Raw genomic sequence first — 21,151 nt, forward strand, 5'->3', positions numbered from 1 at the left:
TGGCCTCCAGCTATGAATTTGTCAGTCCTTAGCTAATGCAGGCAGTTTTGGCAAGAGCTGGCACCTGGTCTGCCAGCCTCACACGTGTATGCTAGTTATATGTAGTAAAACTGAAATGGTTAGTCCAGCTTCACATAAATCAGAATGTGACTGTGAGGTTAAAATTAAAGCAGTTCTTGTGCGGTAGTATGATGCATGCATCCTTTCAGTTCTATAAATCTGACCTACAGTTTAAAGTTCCATCCAAATACAACTCATAGTACCTGTACTTCTTTCCTTCCAGCTTTACGCCCACAGAACTTTGCTTTACCAAACTCAAGTTTTGTTTTCCTGTAATCAATACATTTAGATAGTTGAGAAGATTTTTGAGGTAATGGCGGAATATTGACCAAAACAAATATATAAAGACACATCTTCATCTGCAGACTCAAAGAAATGAGATGGCTTGGATTAATTGGCTTCAGAGGTTTTTACATTCCTTACTAATACACCCAGTCACCTTTTGTACCAGAAGGTATACATGCATATAGTAGAGTGGATTGATTTAAATAACTGAGTTTAATCTTTCTTTGTATTTATATTTTTTAGTTAGTTTCCTAAAGAGAGGCTGATTCTCATTAGTTGGTAACCATTCAAATGTGTTTACTTGCAACTAAATATAGTCTTTACACTAAATTTAGTACTTCTTGTTTGCCCATGCATACAGGACACTCACACTCACACTCACACACAGGTATTAAGCACCTGGTATTAATATATGTATATATCTATATGTGTGTGTTGGGTAATCATGCTAAATTGTTCTACGCTTATTCTTACCCACGTATGCTAAAGCATATATCCCATATTGCCCTAGGAGAGGTATAACTCAGCACTTGGCTGAGGTAAATACAGAAGCTGTCAAAAGCTAGGTGGGTGAGTGTTATGAAACAAAAGTACAATGTGGTACAAGGATATAATGTAAGGTGTATGGATGTTTTGTATTAGGGAGTGTCTTCATGCCCCTTAATATTTGGAATTTACAATTCAAAATGAAAGATGGGAAAATACAGGAAGGGTAGTTTAAACTTAAACTTAAGTGACATGAACAGTGCTGTGTAACTTATACATAGCCATCCTATAAAAGATGACTAGTTTAAGGGGGCATTCTATGTAAGTTAAACTGAACATGCTGTGAGAATTTGCTTCCTGGGAAGGATTGGTGAGGTACTTTCTTTTTTTCTTTCCTGTGCCATGTTACTTTGCCTTCAGACAATAAATTTGGCTGAGCTGGGTTATTTGGTCCCTTGAACATTCTTAATAATGAACTGCAAGTATAGTCAATTAGTTGGTTATGCTTTTAGACAATATTCTTTGGGCTAACCAGGAGGATATACTATATCTATGCATATTTATTTAAGAAATGATATTGTTGAACATACATTTATTCATATTCTTCAGTTTTACATTTTTTATTATATTGGAAAATGGTGAACGACGCATTTCCTTATTATGATGACTTTTTTTACTCATGGTTTGTTTCCAGCTGCATTTGATGGAAATAGGAATTCAATTAAAAATGCACAAGCACATCATTTTAGAATAGTTTTTTATTAATTAAATAAAACAACCTTAAATATTCTGGACACATAAGGAAAAAAAGTTTTATCAAAACATGTTTTGCATTTAAAACTACAGTATGTTCCCAATTATCTGAACAGCACAGATTTAATTTGGATAACTGGGAGTCTGGTTAATCGAGATAGCAGGAGCCATTCAGCAGCAGTCTGGTGGTCCCTGTGGTCGGGGGCTGCTGCTACTCCTTGCCGTTCTGTCCAGGGTTCTCTCTGCTCTGTCCTGCTCATTCACTCCTGTAACAGCAGGGCTACAGAGGGCTCCCTGGTTGCTAGTGACACCCACTCCCTGCAGGACCGTGGGGGGGGGGAGCTGTGGGGCAAAGCAGAGACTCCCAGACAGGACTCTGCTCTGCCCTGCCAGGACAACACCTTCCCTGCACCTTGTGCGTGCAGGGATCAGGTGTCACTGCCAGCTCTGCTCTGTTCTGTTCTGCTTACTCATCCCCGGGAGAGCAGGGCTGTAGAGGGCTCCCTGCGCTGCCGCAGGAGCAATTCTCTGCTTTATTATCCGAACCATTATCCGAATCCCATCTCTCAGCATGAAGTACGTGCTGCAGAGGTCAGGTATCTTATGCTGGCGGACAAGGATGGGTTTAAGACAATGTGGAGGTTTGGATAATAGGGTTTTAGATAAACGGGAATATACTGTCATTGATTAAACAAAGGTAGCATTAACTGTGGTTAGTGAATTGACAGATTTTCAAAGTTATTTAGGTGCCTAGAAATGCAGAGAGGTGTCTCGTGGGATTTTCAAAAGTACCTAAGCAGGTTTGGTGTCTAAGTCATGTTGAAGTCAATGGGAATTAAGTGCCTAACATGCCTAGGTGCTTTTAAAAATCCCAGTAGGTGCCTCTCCAAATCTTAATACCTAAATACCTTTGAAAATCTGGCTCCTCCTTTTCTTCCCTGTTTTTAGAATAAGTAGATCTCATCCTTTCCCACCTGGTTTATATTCATTGTCTGGAAGAGGAAAACAAGCTTTGTTAACTCCTAATAAATGTCTAAACTTTGAATAAACTAATCCACATGAAGAAAATATCCTTTCTGCACCTGCTGGCTCAACTGAACCGAAAAGTAATTAAGGCAAAAGCTTTTCTGCACAACAGAAAACTGAGAACTGAAACTCCTTTAGATTTGCAAAAATGACAATACCGTCTGTTGCTCCAGTGTGAAGACTGAACATAATATAGATACATAATGCAGTGCGGAACATTGTGACATATTTATAAAAGCTTGAGTTGACCTCAAAAGTTTAGGATGTGTTTTCCCTGATTCTGAATATAATTAAAGCTCATTCAAACTGATGAGGACTCATCAAAGCAGCATCTCTTTTTAATTATTTAAATTATTTTAATAATTATAGTAAGTTTAAATCTTATTACAGGTTGTCATAATTTCACATTTAATTTTAAACAGGTTCATTTTTTAAAAGAAAAATTGTATTAAATTTAAAAAATCTGATTTAAATAACTTTAAAAAAAATCTTTTATTTTTATCCACCATGGCACACAGGTGGGGGAGTTCAGCCTACACTCTGAGGACCCCATTCCCTATCTAAACATTCAGACTATCCTTGAAATGTCTAAATCTGCCCTTTCTCTTCAAAAATATACTTTTTTCTGCTGACTAATTTAACTCATTCCACCAAATCTCAGTATCTTGAAAACTCCCTGAGCAACAGTGATAGGTGCAGGCTCTGGACTAATGAATCTTTGTGATGTAAATGCAGTTTTTGATTAGATGCCCAGACTCCAAATAAAGGCCTTTTTGATTTCCATGTGAATAGGAGGAGGAGAAAATATTTGATTGTAGGTTCACATCCTGAACTGAACAAGTCCAGGGCTAGCCTCGTTCCAGCTGGACGTTGGACATCTAATTTTGTTTCCAGTGAAAATGGGGCTGTCAGCGTATTTGAAGGAGTCAAGCAGATGGAAAAATAAAGCTGGCATTGCAGATTTTGAGAATTGATTAGATTGGAAAGTCTGTAAGTGAGTTAGGGCTGTCGTGCATTGGCAAGTCATGGAACCTGATATAATATTCTCTGCTAATTATTTAGGACATCTGGCAAGTACAGGGATTGTGTGTGGGTAGAGTGACTTGCTGGACAGCAGATAACCAAAGAGCTATGTGACTTATATAAAATGTAGTATTGCCAGTCCCAAGCATTGAAATATCATTGAGTTGGGTCCCCAGAAAATCATGGGATTGGCTTAAAATTTTAAAAATATACATAAAGTTTGTGTTCTAACTGCCTGGTGGTTTTTGAGCCTTTAGTTTTGTGTTTTCAAGCTTCTCTCTGCAACCAGGAGGGCTAGACACTTATTTTTTTTAAATGAAAGCTGAGATTCACACATAATCACATGATTCCGTAAGCTGTTGCTGTAAGAAAAGCACCAACTATTATAAATGATATCTATATGACATAGATAATAAAATCATGTGAGTTGATAGCATTGAAAATGTTGTGTTAAATCTTTGGGCTTGTGAAACGTATCAGATTATCTAGTCTACAAAACAGGCAGATGCCCCACTTTGCCTGGAGCAAACACGTCCAGGGAGTTAGGGTGAAATTCATCCTTGTACAGAGGGCCAGCACAAACCTTACATGCCCAAAATAAGGATTGAATAGGACCTAAGTGGTGCATAGGCCCTGTATGGGGGGGGGGGCGGGGTGTATGCATAGGGCTTTGCTCAAGGGTGTATTTTACTCTCAAAATTAGTACAGTCTCCATAGCTCATTCAGTTCTTGGCCTTTGCTGAGCTTGCTAACAGGGATGCCAAGCGGAGATAATATTAGTGATGGTTTTCTGAAGTAGACTCCTGGACTTAGACTAAAACTACCAGCTCATTTCAAAAGCTGACAGATGCCAACAGCTTTCAGTGACAAGTGCCCATATCTGAATGTAAACTGGTGACCTAGAAGCCAAAGCCTCTTGTGTCATTTTGCCAATCTCCTGAACCAACTAGTCCCCCCACCCCAAGGCGAGCAGAACACTTGACTGCACTGCTGCCTGTGATAGGCTGGTGCGGTTCCATTGCTTGTCTCTCTCTCTCTCCAGTTTGACAAGGCACAGGAGCATTGTGGGAGCTACAATACTTAAAACAACCTGGAACTGAAGCACCCATTTCTACTGTTCAGAACCAGCACCTTGTTCGCCACTGGGCCAGATTCTGAGCTTAGTTATACAGGTCTGACTCCAGAGTGAAACCACTGGAGTGATGATGGAGATACGCCTGTGGAACTGACAGCAGAATTTGGCCCATTACGTGGAGTGACCCCTTTTAGCAATGCCACACTTTCTGACTTGAAAAGGTTCCCCCCCCCACCCCTTCCTCCCCCCCGCCCCCCACGCGTGGGTAATAGCTCACCTTACCTGATCACTCTCATTACAATGTGTATGGTAACACCCATTGTTTCATTTTCTCTGTGGATATAAATCTCCCCACTGTATTTTCCACTGAATGCATCTGATGAAGTGAGCTGTAGCTCATGAAAGCTTATGCTCAAATAAATTTGTTAGTCTCTAAGGTGCCACAAGTCCTCCTTTTCTTTTTGTGGATACAGACTAACATGGCTGCTACTCTGAAACCAGCCAAAGAGAGAGTCTCTTTGAGCTGGGGGTGGGGGGGCTTTTGAAGATAGGATGATAGAAATGGTGATGGAAGCTCTGCAAACTAACTTATTTTATTACAAAGTGTGAATTCCCCCCACCCCCCTTGAAGGTAATACAGCAACAGGGGGTGAGTAGAGCACTCAGGAATGGGGTCGGATTGAGCACTCTGGATGGCCATACTTGTGTAAAATTATTTTATTTAAGAACTCCAGGACAAGGATAAGAACCTGCAAAAGAGCCAGTCCTTTTGAGATTCACAATATACGTATTGTTTTATATAAATTAGATGTATCTGAATCTGGTGCTTCTCACTGTGGGTAAATATCTTATTATTTTGGCTGAAATAAGCTTGCTATGTTTTCCTTAGCTTTTGTGTCGTTAATGTGGCTCTTGCTATCTGCAACAGTGAGCTGCTCTTGTGAAAGATGTTTGTAGGAAAAGCTGCACTTAGCTCAGTTAAAGGCAGTGATGAAATGACCAGTAGAATGACCGTTATTCCCCTTGCTAAATTGGCTTCTCAAAAGTATCTTGTCCAACAGTGGACATGACTAGACCTTGACCCTAAGCCTGGGCAGCAGGAGGTAAATATTGTATCTAGGTTAATTCCTAAAGAATCCAATTTTGGGACTTGCAGCCAGAAACGCATATGTTTTCTTGAGACTGTCAATATTTAAAGAAGAGTTCCTCCTTCAACCCTGCCTTTTGGTGGGCATGCAGCTGATTCATTCCTACTGCTCAAAGCTAAGGTGCTCATTCCTTCTTTGGAGAAGGAAACCTGGGGGTGGCGGGGAGAGGTGGGTGGATTTTGATCTCCCTGTTTCTTATTCTGTCTGCACAAACATGTCAAAGTGCTCTAAATCAGCTGTTTTGTGCAAACCTTTCATGTTCTCCCTGTTTCAAGAAAACGATTGTAGCAGCTTACTTATAAATGTACAGCTGGGGAGAGAACAGAGCTTCTTATCTCATAGAGCAGGGGTTCTCAAACTGGGGGTCAGGACCCCTCAGGGGGTCACAAGGTTATTACATGTCGTGAGCTGTCAACCTCCACCACAAACCCCACTTTGCCTCCAGCATTTATAATGGTGTTAAATATATAAAAAAGTTTTCTTAATTTATAAGTGGGGGAGGGGAGGTCGCACTCAGAGGCTTGCTATGTGAAAGGGATCACCAGTAAAATAGTTTGAGAGCCACTGGTATAGAGTCAAATGCTGAACAGCGTCGTCCTGAAAGACCCGTGCTGATGATAATATAAGAGCTATCTGGGCACAAAGCAGAAGGCTGTTCAAATCCTCGACAGGGTAGAGCAGGGATCTCAAACTCAAATCACCACCAGGGCCACATGATGGCTAGTACATTGGCCCTAGGGCCGCATCACTGAAACCTTTTCATACAACGTTACAAAAGTGTAGTCAAAAATGAAAAAAATGAAGAGTAATATAGTATGCTATTAAAAGTCAATGTATTAACTTTTTAAGAACTGTAATGTGAAGAGGGCTTTTAATAAAATATAAACACCTGTAACTATTCCTTATGTGGTCAGTAACACTGATGATGATCTACACTAACTGTCTATCAACGTAGCTGTAATGGCAGGAACTTTTTAAAATAACTATTCATACAAAATACATTTGCCACTTTTAACAAACATTCTTCCCAACTACTCACAGCAAAGAATCATACATGCTGAACTTCATACTTCATATTGCTCGTCTAGTCCATGAGGCCCCACCCCTTCCCCAATTCCCTGCCCCAGCCCCGCCTCTTCTCTGCCTCCTCCCCTGAGCACGCCGCGTCCCCACTCCTCCCCCTCTCTCCTGGAAAGTCCAAAGCGCTGCCAAACAGCTGTTTGGTGGCGGGAAGTGCTGGGAGTTAGGCGGAGGAGCGGGGACGTGGCGCACTCGGGGAGGGGGGGAAGAAGAGGGGAGGAGGGTGAGGGGAGCTTGGCTGCTGGTAGAGTCGGCACCTATGGTGGGCCACAGGAAATAACTCCTCCGGGCCGTATGCTCTCAAGATTTGCATTTGCGGCTTTTTTAATTAATAAAGAATCCAATTTCAAAAACAGATCAAAATGCTGCAAGAAGAAACTGCAAGATTCCGCCCTCCCTTTCTCTCTCTCTCTCTCTCTCGGTTCTGCTCTTGCCTCCATGTGTGGGCCTAACTCCCACTGATTCTAAAGGCAATTCCCCTGTGTCTCAGGGCCCATAGGGTGCTTGATCTTATTTTGTTGTTGTCTGTTTGTATATTGGTAGCACCAAGAGGTCCCAATCAGGGCTCAGTTGTTGTAGGCACTCTACACACATATTTTAAAGATTGTCCTGGGGCTCCAAAGAATTTACAAATACAGTACAGTCTTGCCCTCATGTACACACGTGTGCATAGCTGCATATTTTATGTGATCAGTGACGGTGTGGAGGACAGGAAAAAAACGAGCAGCAAGTGTTGGGAGAGGAGGATGAGAATCAAACTGGAACAGGAACTGAACCCAGGGGACTCTCTCTTCCATTGTGTAGATCAGCTCATGATTGAGCCCCTGGGGATTCCTCATTGAGGGATTTGACTGTATCGGGGACCATTTGACCACCCCTATTCTCTTCCAGCAAAGATTTAAAGAAAACTGTGGCAAGCAGAGGTAATCCTTATGAAATACTGTCTGTCTAGGAATAATCATTAGAATTTCTTATTATTAGTCTCATGTTCTCACATCACATGATGACACCCTAGGATATAATTGCACCCGATATTTTCTCTGTGTTCATGGGTAATTGTCCAAACTTGGACCCACTGTAAAGCATCCATGTAACAGAAAATGGCCCATTGAAATAATCACCGAGCTGTATCTGAAGCAAATGGTACAGCAGAACATTATCTGTTAAAGGAATATAGGTCAGGAAGATGAATGCAAACACATCCTGCACGGTGGCATCACTGAAGGGATTACACAGGAGCAGGAGAAGACTGACTATAAAGGAGAAAGCTTAGACACCAGTCTGTAGGTAATCTGTAAAGATGAGAAAGGAAATGTAGAAAAGAAAACCATGGCTGTTTGAACGGGAATCCAGTAAAATATAGCACAATTAGAAAAAGTTTATATGTGTCTATAGGTATGTCTGCACTTACAGCAGCATGTCGAGTACATACATTACATGCTCCCCATAGCATGGGTATAAATAGCAGTGCAGGTGGTAAGGCACTACTTAGGCGAATAGAGTGAAGACACACCAGAACCTTACATGGCTCTCCACACACCTAAACAGTACCTCCCGCATCCACAGTGGTATTTTGAGCAGGATAGTGTCCCACTGCCAGAGACTTTCCCTGCCACAGAGAAGGACTCCGGCAGTGGGGAAAGGCTCTGGCAGCTCCCTGCCACTGGACCCTTTTCCCACTGCCAGAGCCTTTAACTGATGCATGTAGCTACACAGTCCAGTGAGGACACAGTCTGCTTTTCACTGCAATGTGTCGCTACACGTAACTTACATGCTGTCACCAGTGTAAACAAGGTCTATTTGTCAGTAGCCGTATAAAAGGTGGTGGGGGGGGAGTTCATTCCCTTCAGGGCCTTTAGTCCTGTGGAGATGATTTACCAGTTTTGACTACCTCTTCGGTGGTGACAGCCCTAGCTCCAATTCTGATTGGTCCAATATGTAGCAGACAAAGACTGAATAGGAAGTGTATATAAATTGATTGTCAAGGCCAGATTGTGACCCTTTTTCCTCCCCACTGGCGAGCAGTTAGTTACTTATGTGAGTGGTCCCAGTCTGACCCCAAGGGGTTGTCTATCCTATCTGAGCACCTCATAAACATTTACGAAAGTATCCTCACAACATCCCTATGAAGGAGGGAAGTACTATACTTCATTTTAGAGACAAGGGACTGAGTCACACAGAGATTAAATGGCTTTCCTGAGATCACACATTTAGTCTGAGCCAAGAACTGAACATGCATCTCCAGAGTCCTTCTCCACAAGACCTTCCTTCCTTCTCTCAGGCTTTTGTGTAGACAAAGGCAGGACATAATGCAGGGCCGGATAGGTGATAGGAGTTCTGCCATTGCTCATCGGACATAAAAATCTATCTGTGCTATTATAAATGGAATTAAGACTTCAAGAACTGTCAGGTCTTTTCACCCTCCTTTCCATGTGAAAAGCCCAGGTACAGCCGTAATATATACAACACTTTGAGTCTTTTTTTGTCTGGGAACAGGTGTCACTTGTAACTAATGCTCAAATTGGAATGGTACAAAGTGATTTACCCCGCTGTCATTTTGAATTGCTTTCTGCATGCTAGCGGTTATTGCAGGTCTTTTTGTGTAACTTTACCTTGCCAGCACTGCATTTGTATATGTACAGGAAGAAAGAAGTCATCAAGAAGAAGTCCATAATAAAACAACTATTAGATATAAAAGCCTGCATTGCATTCAATACACCCAGGTAGCTTGTTAAAACAGAACCCTCATAAAAAGTTCAATATAACAATGTGCACATATGGGAAATGTGGGAGGACAGATAGTCACAGCTATATGCTTTACATGTTTGACCTCTTTTGAGACATCACAGGTCATCTTTGACATCCTAGATATGTTGCTAATGTCTTGACAAGGGGCTCCCTCAAATATTTTGCACCTCAGCCAGAATGATTCATGATGTTCTGTGGGTAAAATACTATTTCTCACTCCCCCACCCAAAATAATCCATCAATCCAATACACCTCCCTCCCCTACAGAATCCATCAAACAGGAAGGGTGGGGATGGAGAAATGAGTCCCCTCAGAAGAAAATCCCAGGATTTTCAATGTCCTACTATGGGCTACTATGGGCATAAGATCTCCTCTACCATGCGCTTCTGCAAATAAGAATGAGGGAAAGCTTGGATTAATGTCTCACTTTTGTACCCCGTTTTCGGCATGAATGAATTTTGAAAACAAGAAGGGGTTCGTTTTCATTGCAGTGCTCAGTCAGCTGATATATCTTATGAATACACTGTGGGATTTTTGTGCATATGGTACCACTGGTTCACAAAATGTTGTCTTCTTTCCAGGATGTCTCTTGTTGGTCTTGATCAATATTTGCCCATTAAAATGTCCTGAGCTCACTCACTTTTTTTTTTTTTTTTTTTTAACTGTTTTGCAGGTATTGGAAAAAATGTCATCTGTGACCGAACAGCAACTCCCCTGGATGCCTTCAGGATGATGTCTGCAGCCCATTATTACCCCAAGCTCATGAGCATCATGGGGAACGTTCTCCGCTTCCTGCCTGCCTTTGTGAAGATGAAGCAGCTGATTCAGGAGGGCTATGTGGGGGAGTTGCTGGTGTGCGAGGTGCAGGTGCACAGCGGAAGTCTGCTGGGCAAGAAGTACAACTGGAGCTGTGATGACCTGATGGGGGGTGGGGGTTTGCACTCGGTCGGTACCTATATCATCGACCTCTTGACCTTCCTCACCAGCCAGAAGGCTGTGAAAGTCCACGGGCTGCTCAAGACCTTTGTGAAACAGACAGACCACATCAAGGGAATACGTCAGATCACCAGTGATGACTTTTGCACGTTTCAAATGGTTCTTGAAGGCGGGGTATGCTGCACTGTGACCCTCAACTTCAATGTCCCCGGGGAATTCAAACAAGATATTATTATGGTAGGTTCAACTGGACGACTGATTGTAATAGGCACTGATCTGTATGGGCAGAGCAACAGCTCTCCTCAAAGAGAGCTCCTTCTAAAGGACTCTATGCCAGTCAGTAACTCCTTACTGCCTGAGAAGGCCTTCAGTGATATCCCATCCCCATACCTTCAGGGCACTATTAAGATGGTGCAGGCCATCCGGCAAGCATTTGAGGACCAGGATGACAGGAGAACCTGGGATGGGAGGCCCCTCACCATGGCTGCGACTTTCGATGACTGCCTGTATGCCTTGTGCGTAGTGGACACCATTAAAAAGTCAAACCAACTAGGGGAATGGCAGAACATTGCCATCATGACAGAAGAGCCAGAGCTGAGCCCTGCATACTTGATCAGTGAAGCCATGCGTAGGAGCAGAATGTCTCTGTACTGTTAGCTTCACTCAGCTCTTAGAAAGGAATGGAAACAACACAGCTCTTAAAGAATAATTCAGACAGCATAAGGATTTGGATATGTAAAAGTTTGACAACATGGGAAATCGACTAAACTAGTTGGTGTCTCTATACAACGCTGATGGGAGCATTAGAAATGCCTAAGCTAGACAGATGGAAATGAGAATTGTTTAAGGGCTGACATAAATAACTTGTGTTACCTGTTTAGCAGCAGTATTAACTGGCTGGATAGAGAGATATCATGGAAACGGTTGTGTTTACTGTGAAAGTTCAGGAAGATCCTTTTTGACTTACCTGTCCTGCCAGAGGGCTGTGAAGGCTCTGTCATGTCAGAAAGTCTCCTGTGGCATCTGACGTGAAGAGTTCCCACCATGCCAGCTGACAACACCACACTATACTACTACGTTACTAACCAGTGCATAGAATAATAAGACTTGTTGTGACCAAGTGTCCCGTGACCTGGACAAATTTGGCAGCTCAATTTTCATAGCTTATTCTGAGGTGTGTGTTTTTTCTTTTTTTGTTTTTGTTTTTAACGCAATTAAGTAGGGAACATTGTGGCTTTTGTAAACAAGTCAGTCTCCAACAGCAGCTCATATAAGTGTGGGGGGTGGGGAAAGCATTCTACAAGTTCATGTTAAGCTTCAATGTTAGATGTAAAGATGTGCTCATAAAAACGGGTTGTGCAAAACCTTCATCAGCAACATCCAGGCCACGTGACACTCTTCTGATTTGGGATTTGTTACACCGCCAAAACTTGGGCCAGGTTTACAGACTTTCCTGTGAGTGTGGGATTGAGTTCTCAGTGAGCCGGGCTTGAATTATGGCGGAGAATATACAAAACTAAGTGGGCTTCTACCCAAGAGCTATGTTTTGAGTTTTTGTGTTCTTTTAAATGTATGTGAACCTCAACCTAGAAGAAAAAATCTGCACCAGCCACCAGGTTCCACATTGCTCAGCCCACAAGCTTTCAGCTTCTGATGATGGAGGGTCTGAATGAAAAACCACAACGAATGAGAAAAATTCTTATAGATTTTCAGGGAAAAAAGTAAAAATCTCCTTACCTGCCTAAAGTCAGCAGCCACAGGTACTGTGCTGACTGTTCCCTTTGTCACCAATGCAGGAACAGACAAGTGGTCTCTTGTTTAGTTATCCTCTTTGTCTTTAATGTATTAGGCCCTGCTCTTGCAAACAATTTATGCAGATGCTTGTAAACTGTCCTGGTAAGCTCTGTGGCACTCCTCTTATGCATTAAGCTACTCATGTGTTCATGAGTGTGCGGCATCGGGGCTGCAGCTTGAAAAATAACACAACAAAATGTAATCCCCAAAAGAATACAAAGCAAAATTACATTTGTCTTAAACTATAGCAAAACCACTTCTTTTGGTTAATCTGATGGGGGACAACCTCTTACGAGATTTATGTTTGCTATAAGGATTGAGAAAGAAATTTTGAACCTTTTTTCTCAGGGATGCCAGGTCAGTATACTAATTGATTGTTTAGATTTTAAAAATTATGACTCTTTAAATTAAAAAAAAAAAATGTTTACAGCTCTGTCATCTTTATGGATGCTTAAAGCTCCCTTAGGAATCCTGCTACTGACCCCTACCTTATTACCTTGTTCTCTTGACTGCCGTGGTCTAGGCTTTAGTGCTGCATTCACTGAACTGGGAGAGCAATGTTAAGTACAAATTTTATTTGAAAAAATATGTAAAATCCTAGATATTTGTGAACTTTCATGACTTCTTCCCTGAGATCTATAAATAGCATGAATGATGGAGGAAAAAGGTCACAAAATTTGTTTAAAATAATATTGTGAAATGAATCAGTCGATTGGATGATTACTGTTCGACCAGCTCTAGCAATTGTATCTGTTGTTTACTGCTTCTGCTATGGTCTTGGGCAAGGATGCAGGGCTTCTCCTGCTAGGATCTCAAGTTTGTATTTTTTTTTCCAGTTGTTTAAAATTATTCCTTGGAAAATAGTTGTCAGCTAAGCAATTAAGCAAATAGGAAATAACCAGAGTTATAACCATCGTTGCATACAACACTATTCCTTTATTTAAATAAACCTGCTATCTCACACACACACACACACACACCCACCCACCACAGAGGGACAGTCAGATCAAAAACTAAATCTCTCTTAGCAAAAGAATGATATTAATCAGAGAGGGTCAAGAGACATATATTGATTTTTTTTAATGCAGTATGGTATAATCTCCTTACTGAGGACAAAGGTAGAGTCATGGATGCAGGATAATGTGGATGACTAAGGGACAGAAAAATCAATGGCAGGGAGCTAGATATGATAAACCAAGTCTGATAAAAGAAAACACCATCCCAAACTATAGACCAAAAACCTGAATTAAATCTGAACCAAAATATTTTTTAGTTTCTCTTCATTTATTATTTGCATTGCGATAGGGTTACAGCGCTCCAGTCGTGGACCAGGACCCCATTGTGCCAGGTGGTGCACAAAATTTAATATCTTGGCCATCTATATTTTTAACGTTTGTGCCTCTCTGCAGTTTTATGGTTCTGGCTGAAAGCATAAGTGCTAGAATCCTGGGCCTTGTTCCTGCAGTGAGCTCCATGCAGGCAGAATGCGGAGTCCTATTGAATTCAATCTTTCTGTCCCTGAGGTGAAAGCTTTCAGATGGTGTGCATCACCCTTCCTCTCCTTAGCCTTATTGGTTCAGATACTGCAATTCGCAGAGTTTAACTCTAACTGGGGTGGCAACTGGTGACTGCTTGCAGTCAGGATTGAATGAAGTTTTCATAATTTCCAGGATGTAAAGTGAGATGAAATACTGCTGTCTGGGCAAGGATTTGGTAGCATCAGATATAAATATATTAAACTGCCATCTGAATGAAAGGAACAAGTGACTAGTTTATTTGTAGAATGTGTCATAATATTCCAGTAAAATTATGACTTACTCTATAATAGGGCTATTTAGATTTGCAGTATCAAACCCTCATTATTTTTTGGGACAGTGTGAAGTACCTTAAGCTGAATGCTGCAACTGGCCCCTGGAGTTCACATCACATTTAAGAATTTGGCCAACGGTTAAAAAAGGTTTACAGTATTTAATTTAAAAGAGTCCCTGGTACTTTACCAATGTATTTGGAATAGCACTTTTAATGCTACTCTTTCTCTAGTGCCACAAGATTTGAGCTCCTGCTAGAATTGGTGCAGACCCAGTTATTCAAATCCAGGCTACTATTTAATGTACAATAGCCCAGAAGTAACCTTGTGCACTTGCTAAATCAAAGATAGTCTTGTTTTCTAGGGCTGCTGTTGGAGAGGCTCTTTCCTTTGCCATTCGTTACTTGTGTACATGTGATATTAAAAATTGTGATCTGCCGAAAAGAGGCAGAGAGCCAAAGCAATCCTCATTAAGAGGCAAGTTATGCCTCGCAGTGAATTCAGTAGAAAGACTCCCATTGACTCCATGTGGAATTGGATTTGTCTCCAAGTGAACTGTTTACCTCCAGGTAAATGGAGGGCAGCCCCTCCTCATGTCCCTGTGTAGCATCAAGGCACAATTTCAGTCCTTCCATGTGCCCCATAAGTTTCAAGATACCCCAGGTGGGTGAGAAGGTGGGTCCATGGCCCTGTATACACCAGCTAGCAGAATAAGCTGGCCATGCAAGTGAAGTATACTATATCTCCTGGACGTGTGTAATAGGTGCACTCCACCTGCGTGTCAGGGATCTCAGGAAGGAATCATGTTTTCCCAAGGGCAAAATTCCTCTGAGAACTCCCCCTGGAGCTGTGCCCCAATGCAGGGCTCAGTTAAACCCTAAACAATATTAGCAACCTCAAGCTTTGGGCTTTCCCTTATCTCATATCCTGCACATGGCTAGATTAGTAGCATTCAACCTATATAGTTAGAAAATACCTATGTATAGATAATACGTTCTTACCCAGGATCCCTATATGGCATAGAGTCAGTACGTTCTTACCCAGGATCCCTATATGGCATAGAGTCAGTGCATGCATAGACAAGCTCAGATTCAGCATGAGTTTCGGCAGAACCTTTGGCTGAAAGCATGAGAAATTCCTGTCTAGCTGGCTTAGGGCAATCAGAGGCACTCTCCACTTTGTACTGACTTTCTTTTTCTTTTTCTCATCTCTTCAATAGCTTTTGAATTACAGTGGCCACAGAAGAGAAGGGGTATCCCTATCTCTGCTCCACATTGTCCTGGCATATAAACTATTCAATTCTGGCATTATCCCATTTATTTTTATGTCCTTACAACTATAGCAAAAACCCTTTTACAACTAAAAATGACTGTTCTGACAAAAATTAACATTATTCTTAGTTGATTTTATTTCACAACAAAAGACAAACTTAGCATCCGATGAAGTGAGCTGTGGCTCACGAAAGCTTATGCTCAAATAAATTTGTTAGTCTCTAAGGTGCCACAAGTACTCCTTTTCTTTTAGCATCTCCATTGCGTCTTTGCAGAGATCTATAAATTACTACTGACAGCAATGCTTGTCACTGGAAGTTTTTAGCCCTGGACTTCTATATGTTGTTGTAAGTATAATACACTGAGTGTAATCTGTTTACTGTTCATTTCTGTACCTATAAGAGTTTAAAAGCATCTAGCAGACCTTGGGCTTTGTGCAGCTATTTAATGCATTTTCTTAACACTCTTACCGCCTTGATGGGCAAGTGATATGCCTTAAATAGCTGAAAAGCTCAACACTGCACTGTTTGACCTCTAAAGATGGCTTTTGGGTATTTAGGACTAGCTGTGAGATGGCAGGCTTATGCAGAATAGCAGGTTTTCTTGTTCTTGTTAAAATTGGAAGCAAAATCTGTAAACTTTGTAGATGAAGTATGAATGAATAATCTTTAGTCCCGTTCACTTAAAATTCTCTCCTTGCTGTGGATTTCTTAACCTACAAGGTATATTCCATTAAATAACAATGATGTCCAAAAACACCCCCCCCAAAATCCCCACTTCCTTCCTGCATGAAAGGAGGAATTTTAAATAGATAGGACTGTACATAGGGCTGCATTCATGAACCCATCCATAACTGAACTGTCTCTAAGTCTCTTTCTTGCTGCTGCTCTGATGCCAAGCATTTGAAACACAGAATGACCAGGATTGTGGTAACAAGGAACCTGAATTGTCTCTTCTTTTGAAGAGGATGTTGCCTCTAAATCAAAATAGTCATCATGGCCAGATCAGCACTGAATTAGTTTTAATTGGGCCAGATTCAGTCCTGGTATAAACAGGTACAATTCTATAGATTTGTATTGTCAGAGTCTGAATTTGACCCAGTGTGTTTCACTCATATATTGCCATTGTTCTGTATAGGAACTCTGGTTGATTACATGGATTTAGCTATAGATAATCCAGGTTCTCCACTTCTGACGCTGCAGTGCTACTTATCTTTAGAAGCACTAAAATAAGGATTAACACATTTACCATATGGTTTATATGGTTTTACAGTCCTTCCCACAGCCTTCTTTCTTTTTAACCATCAGTCAGGCCCACTGATACGGATCTTCTTTCTCATCCCACTGCAGGCCATCAAGACAGGTATCTGTTGAGAAAGGCATCTTTTGCTTCCTCATCAGTTTTGCTCCCACTCTGTATAACACAGGGTAGGTCAGGTGGCTAATTGCTGATTTGAAGCTAATCCCAAAGCAAAAAATTGCATGAGTAAAAATCCACTGAGTTCGAATAAATTACATTCCCATTGCCCAGCTAGGACAGACAGTAGCTCGCTGCTATTCCTGGTTCATGAATGGTGCCCATTGCTTCTCTCTGTACTGTCTTGTTGGGTTTTTTAAATCTTAAAAGCAAAAGTATCTTCAGTTTGTTGCTATATCAATATTAAATATATTTATTTTGTTTTTCAAACACAAATGCAAAGTGTGCGTGTGTATATATATAAAAGTCAGTGCATGGACATATGTACAGTAGATATTTTAAAGAGCTATTTATCAAGCAAAAATAAGTGTTATAAAGTAAACAGAGTCTATATTTTATATATAATGTAGATAGCAAAAAAATAGTGTTTAAATTATAGTAGGACTTTTTTTTTTTTTTTAAAGAAATGGACAGTTTGACGGTTCTAGCATTTTAACAGCCAAACTACTTCGTAAGGAAGCTGCCTACTGTGTTTCTCAGTTGCCACAATATCTGTCTCTTCTCCTGGAAGGTGATGTGCATTGTTAATTTTATATTGCTTTGGGAATGTAGTTAGTTATACTCAGCCAACTGGTATATGCTGCTTAAAACATGGTTTCTGGCTGTTCTGCATATTTGCATTGGTGGAATAAAAGGATCCTAAATGGCAAATAAAAACATAAAAGGAGATGATTCCAGCTGTCAGCCATTTTTCCCCCGTCCTCTTGTGTTTTGTGCAGTGAAACAGCATCAGTTATTTCTGTCTTCTGGTGTGATTGTTAAGTTCAGCACGTCTGAGCAAAATACACAAGATTGGTGCTTGAGGTGATTGTGGGGTTAGGGAAGGGAGCAGTAGATATTAGAAGGTTTAACTTTGTAGCAAGTTTTTGAACTGACTCCTTCTGGAATGATTTAACCTGGAGAAATGTTCTTGTATTTGCAGAAAGACACTTTAGGACAGGGTAGCAATTTAAACGCCCTGGTAGTCCTATCCCATGTCTGGATGTATAGCCCCTGTCCAAGGTCTGCCAGAAAACGGGTTTCCTCTCTCTCTCTCTTACAAAGGAAAGAACCACATTTGCACAATCCACTGGGATTTGCAAGGTACTAGTGTTCAGCAAGCAGTGAGGAATTTGTAACTTTACAAGACCCATTGTGTTTTTCTCTTCAAGGAATAGGGTATTTTTCATAGATTCCAAGTCCAAAAGGGACCATTGTGATCATCTAATCTGACCTCCTTTTAACACAGACCACAGAACTTCCCCAAAATGATTCCTAGAGCAGATCTTCTAGAAAAAACATCCAATCTTGGTTTAAAAATTGCTAGTGATGGAGAATCCACCACAGCTCTTGGTAAATTGTTCCAATGGTTAATTACCCTCACTGTTAAAAATGTACACCTTCTTTCCAGTCTGAATTGGTCTAGCTTCAACTTCCAGCCACTGGATCACGTTTTACCTTTCTCTGCTAGATTGAAGAGCTCATTATCAATGTTTTGTTCCCCGTGTAGGTACTTATTGACTGTGATCAAGTCACCCCTTAAACTTCTCTTTGTTAAGATAAATAGATTGAGCTCTTTGAGTCTGTCCCTATAAGTCATGTTTTCTAATCCTTTAATCATTCTCGTGGTCCTTCTCTGAACCCTCTCTAGTTTATCAATATCCCTCTTGACTTCTTTCAGTTTGCAAATGTATTCTTTACATTTTCTTTTGTTTGACAGTAAAGCACACCAAAAAGGTGTTAAAACTCTGCTCTGTCAGACCTGGCCCACTTCTCAGCCATAAATACAGTGCACTTTTAAATCCATTGCAGTGTGGAAGCTCATTAATGATAACATCACCATGTGTGGCCAGATTTGTACCGGTATTTAGGCACCTGAAGAAGCAGATAGGATCCTGAAATGCCTAGGCAACTTTGAAAATCCCACTAGATGCCTATCTGCTTGCTGAGGCACCTAAATACCTTTACAAATCTGGCCTACTGAGTCTTTCATCTTAAAGGGTCCCAAAGTGCTATGTACTATATATAAACTGTGTGTGTGTGTGTGAGGGCAATCACTTCACTCATCAAAGTACAGCCACCCCAGGGGGAGGCTAGGGTGAACCACAACCAGTTAACACCTTTAAAATGTGTGAAAACCTACCTACACCGGTCGCATTTATAAATATCACATTATCACATTAGCTAATACATTTTTTAAAAACCACCTTTTTCTCCTAGTCTAAACAGAGCAAAGATGCAAAGCAGTGTAAAATCAATATCTTTTGAATGTTCTGTTTTAAATATTGTTTGCCCCACGTAGGCCAAAATATCACTACATTGGTCAGCCAGCCTTGCAGAATGCTGCCTCCCACAGTAGTTGCACAAGGCTGAAATTTACATCTCATTCCTTCCCAACAATTTCACATAAACCTGAGACCTACTTTTATTTCTGCGGTAAAAACTAATTAATCCTTGTACAGCTGTGCCCTGGGGGAAATTAGCATGAAAACAAGTGCCAAAGATACAGTGGGATGATTACTGTAAGCATACAATATATAATTATACAGGTGCGTCTGAATACAACTGTAAATCTAAACAAAATTCCATGCTAATGAAGCTTTTTAAATAGTAAGGCCAGCATGTTCAAAGTTGGGTTGGTAAAGTTTGACGTCTAAATCCATATTTAGGAACCTGCTTTTCAAAGACTTTTGAGTGAAATCAGTGGGAGCTGCCAGTGCTCATCACCTTTGAAAATTAGGCTGCTTATTCAGGTGCCTAACTTCAGGCAGTTAAGTCTGAAAGCTTTAACCTGTACTCACGCTATCCAGCCAGGGTATCAAAAACAACCAACCAAACTTGAAACTGATGTTTAACTTTTTAGAATAATTAACTTTCTGCTGACACTCCAGTAAGTGTTCTCCAGCACTAGGAGGAAAATGATTGAAAAGATGTATGTGTGCAGAAGAAAATCAAGAACGGGATAAAATGTAAATTCACAGAAAACACTGATAAATATCCCTTGCTGAACAATTTGGGATGTTTTTTAAACTGGGCCGAAGTGTCGAAGCAATGCATCGGCTGTAGCGTGCTCTGTAGTATAAAGCAAGTTCAGCGGATGATATTATTTAAAGTCCTCCCAAATTATTTATTTCTCAAGGAAATAAAGGAAAAAACTCCACAAGCACAGGGGTACAGTGTGACTGGAGATTTGCGTCCATAGTGTATATCTTACTACGTGAGAGTGCAAATGTTAAATCAGAGCAGCAGTCATTCAGAACACTTTCTAATTTCCTGCTTAGCTCTGCCAGGACTTGCTCTTGTGATTTATAACATCCTTGTTATTCACTGTTGTCCATCATTAGTGTTATATTTATTGTAGATAAGAAAGCAGAAGTGTAATTTGCATGTTAGTGGCTAATCTCCTTCAGTGCAATGTCAGTTTTCTTATATTAAGCTGCTGTTCTTCTATGAATATGTCTGTCTGCTTTCCCCAGTCTTTCCCCCTAAAACCCAATAATATTGTATGTTCAGATTTCGGAGGGTTTTTTTTAAAAATGGGGGGGGGGATCTTGAGCTGCCACATACCTTCAGAGAACTATGAACCTGTTGTACATAGGTTTAAGGCACATATATGCTACCCAGTCAGCTCATTTAGCACTTATTTGAGCTCACTCCAGAAACAACTAACTTCTCATCTAAGCAAAAAAGAATAAAATAATGTTGCCCCTTTGGCCCAAGTATGTAGCCAATATTCAGGGTCTTGCAGGGCTATTTCCAGGTATATTCTTCGTTGAAACTTGTTACTTTACAAAAAGTGCATATAAAGTCTTGTTTCTCTGAACTCGGTAGAAACAACAAGAGGCAATTCCCTTGCTCAGAACCCCCCAAGTCTGCCACTTCAGTGAGCTTTATGCCCAAGAAGCCCTGTGCTTTGTCTTCCTCCCAGAGTCGCACAACACTTCCTGGCTTTCTGCTGCTTCTGACACCTACAGTCTACAACCAATTTCCTAACCCCCTGTGTTTGCAACCAGGAAAATCTGTTAATCTCTCTGGGCTCACTCTGGCGTGCCAGGCAACCTATTGTCTTGGGTCATCACCATGACTGTAGCTTTCTTACTACATGAAGGGGCTTGGTTGCTCCATTTGTTGAGCCTGAAAGAGTGCTTGGCACACCCACTGGCTTTCCAGGGTCTGTGATTCTTTGGATTCAAGACCAACTTGA

At 41.0% G+C, this 21,151-nt stretch overlaps 1 protein-coding gene across 10 annotated transcripts in view; it reads left to right on the forward strand.

Annotated features, from left to right (window-relative positions):
• Nucleotides 1-17,640, forward strand: part of GFOD1 (glucose-fructose oxidoreductase domain containing 1) — a 106,829-nt gene extending 89,189 nt beyond the window's left edge. For 9 of the 10 annotated variants that reach the window (XM_037893134.2, XM_037893132.2, XM_037893137.2 and 6 more), the window contains one exon: nucleotides 10,358-17,640. In XM_037893134.2, the coding sequence (XP_037749062.1) occupies nucleotides 10,358-11,277 (920 nt within the window). In that variant the 3' untranslated portion in view covers nucleotides 11,278-17,640. Of the gene's footprint in view, nucleotides 1-7,308; nucleotides 7,860-10,357 lie in introns of those variants that run through there. The other variant, XM_043540089.1, reaches the window with a different exon arrangement.
• Nucleotides 17,641-21,151: the final 3,511 nt, after the last annotated feature.

The sequence above is a fragment of the Chelonia mydas genome, chromosome 2 (assembly GCF_015237465.2).
Source record: "Chelonia mydas isolate rCheMyd1 chromosome 2, rCheMyd1.pri.v2, whole genome shotgun sequence".
Lineage (NCBI taxonomy): Eukaryota > Metazoa > Chordata > Testudines > Cheloniidae > Chelonia > Chelonia mydas.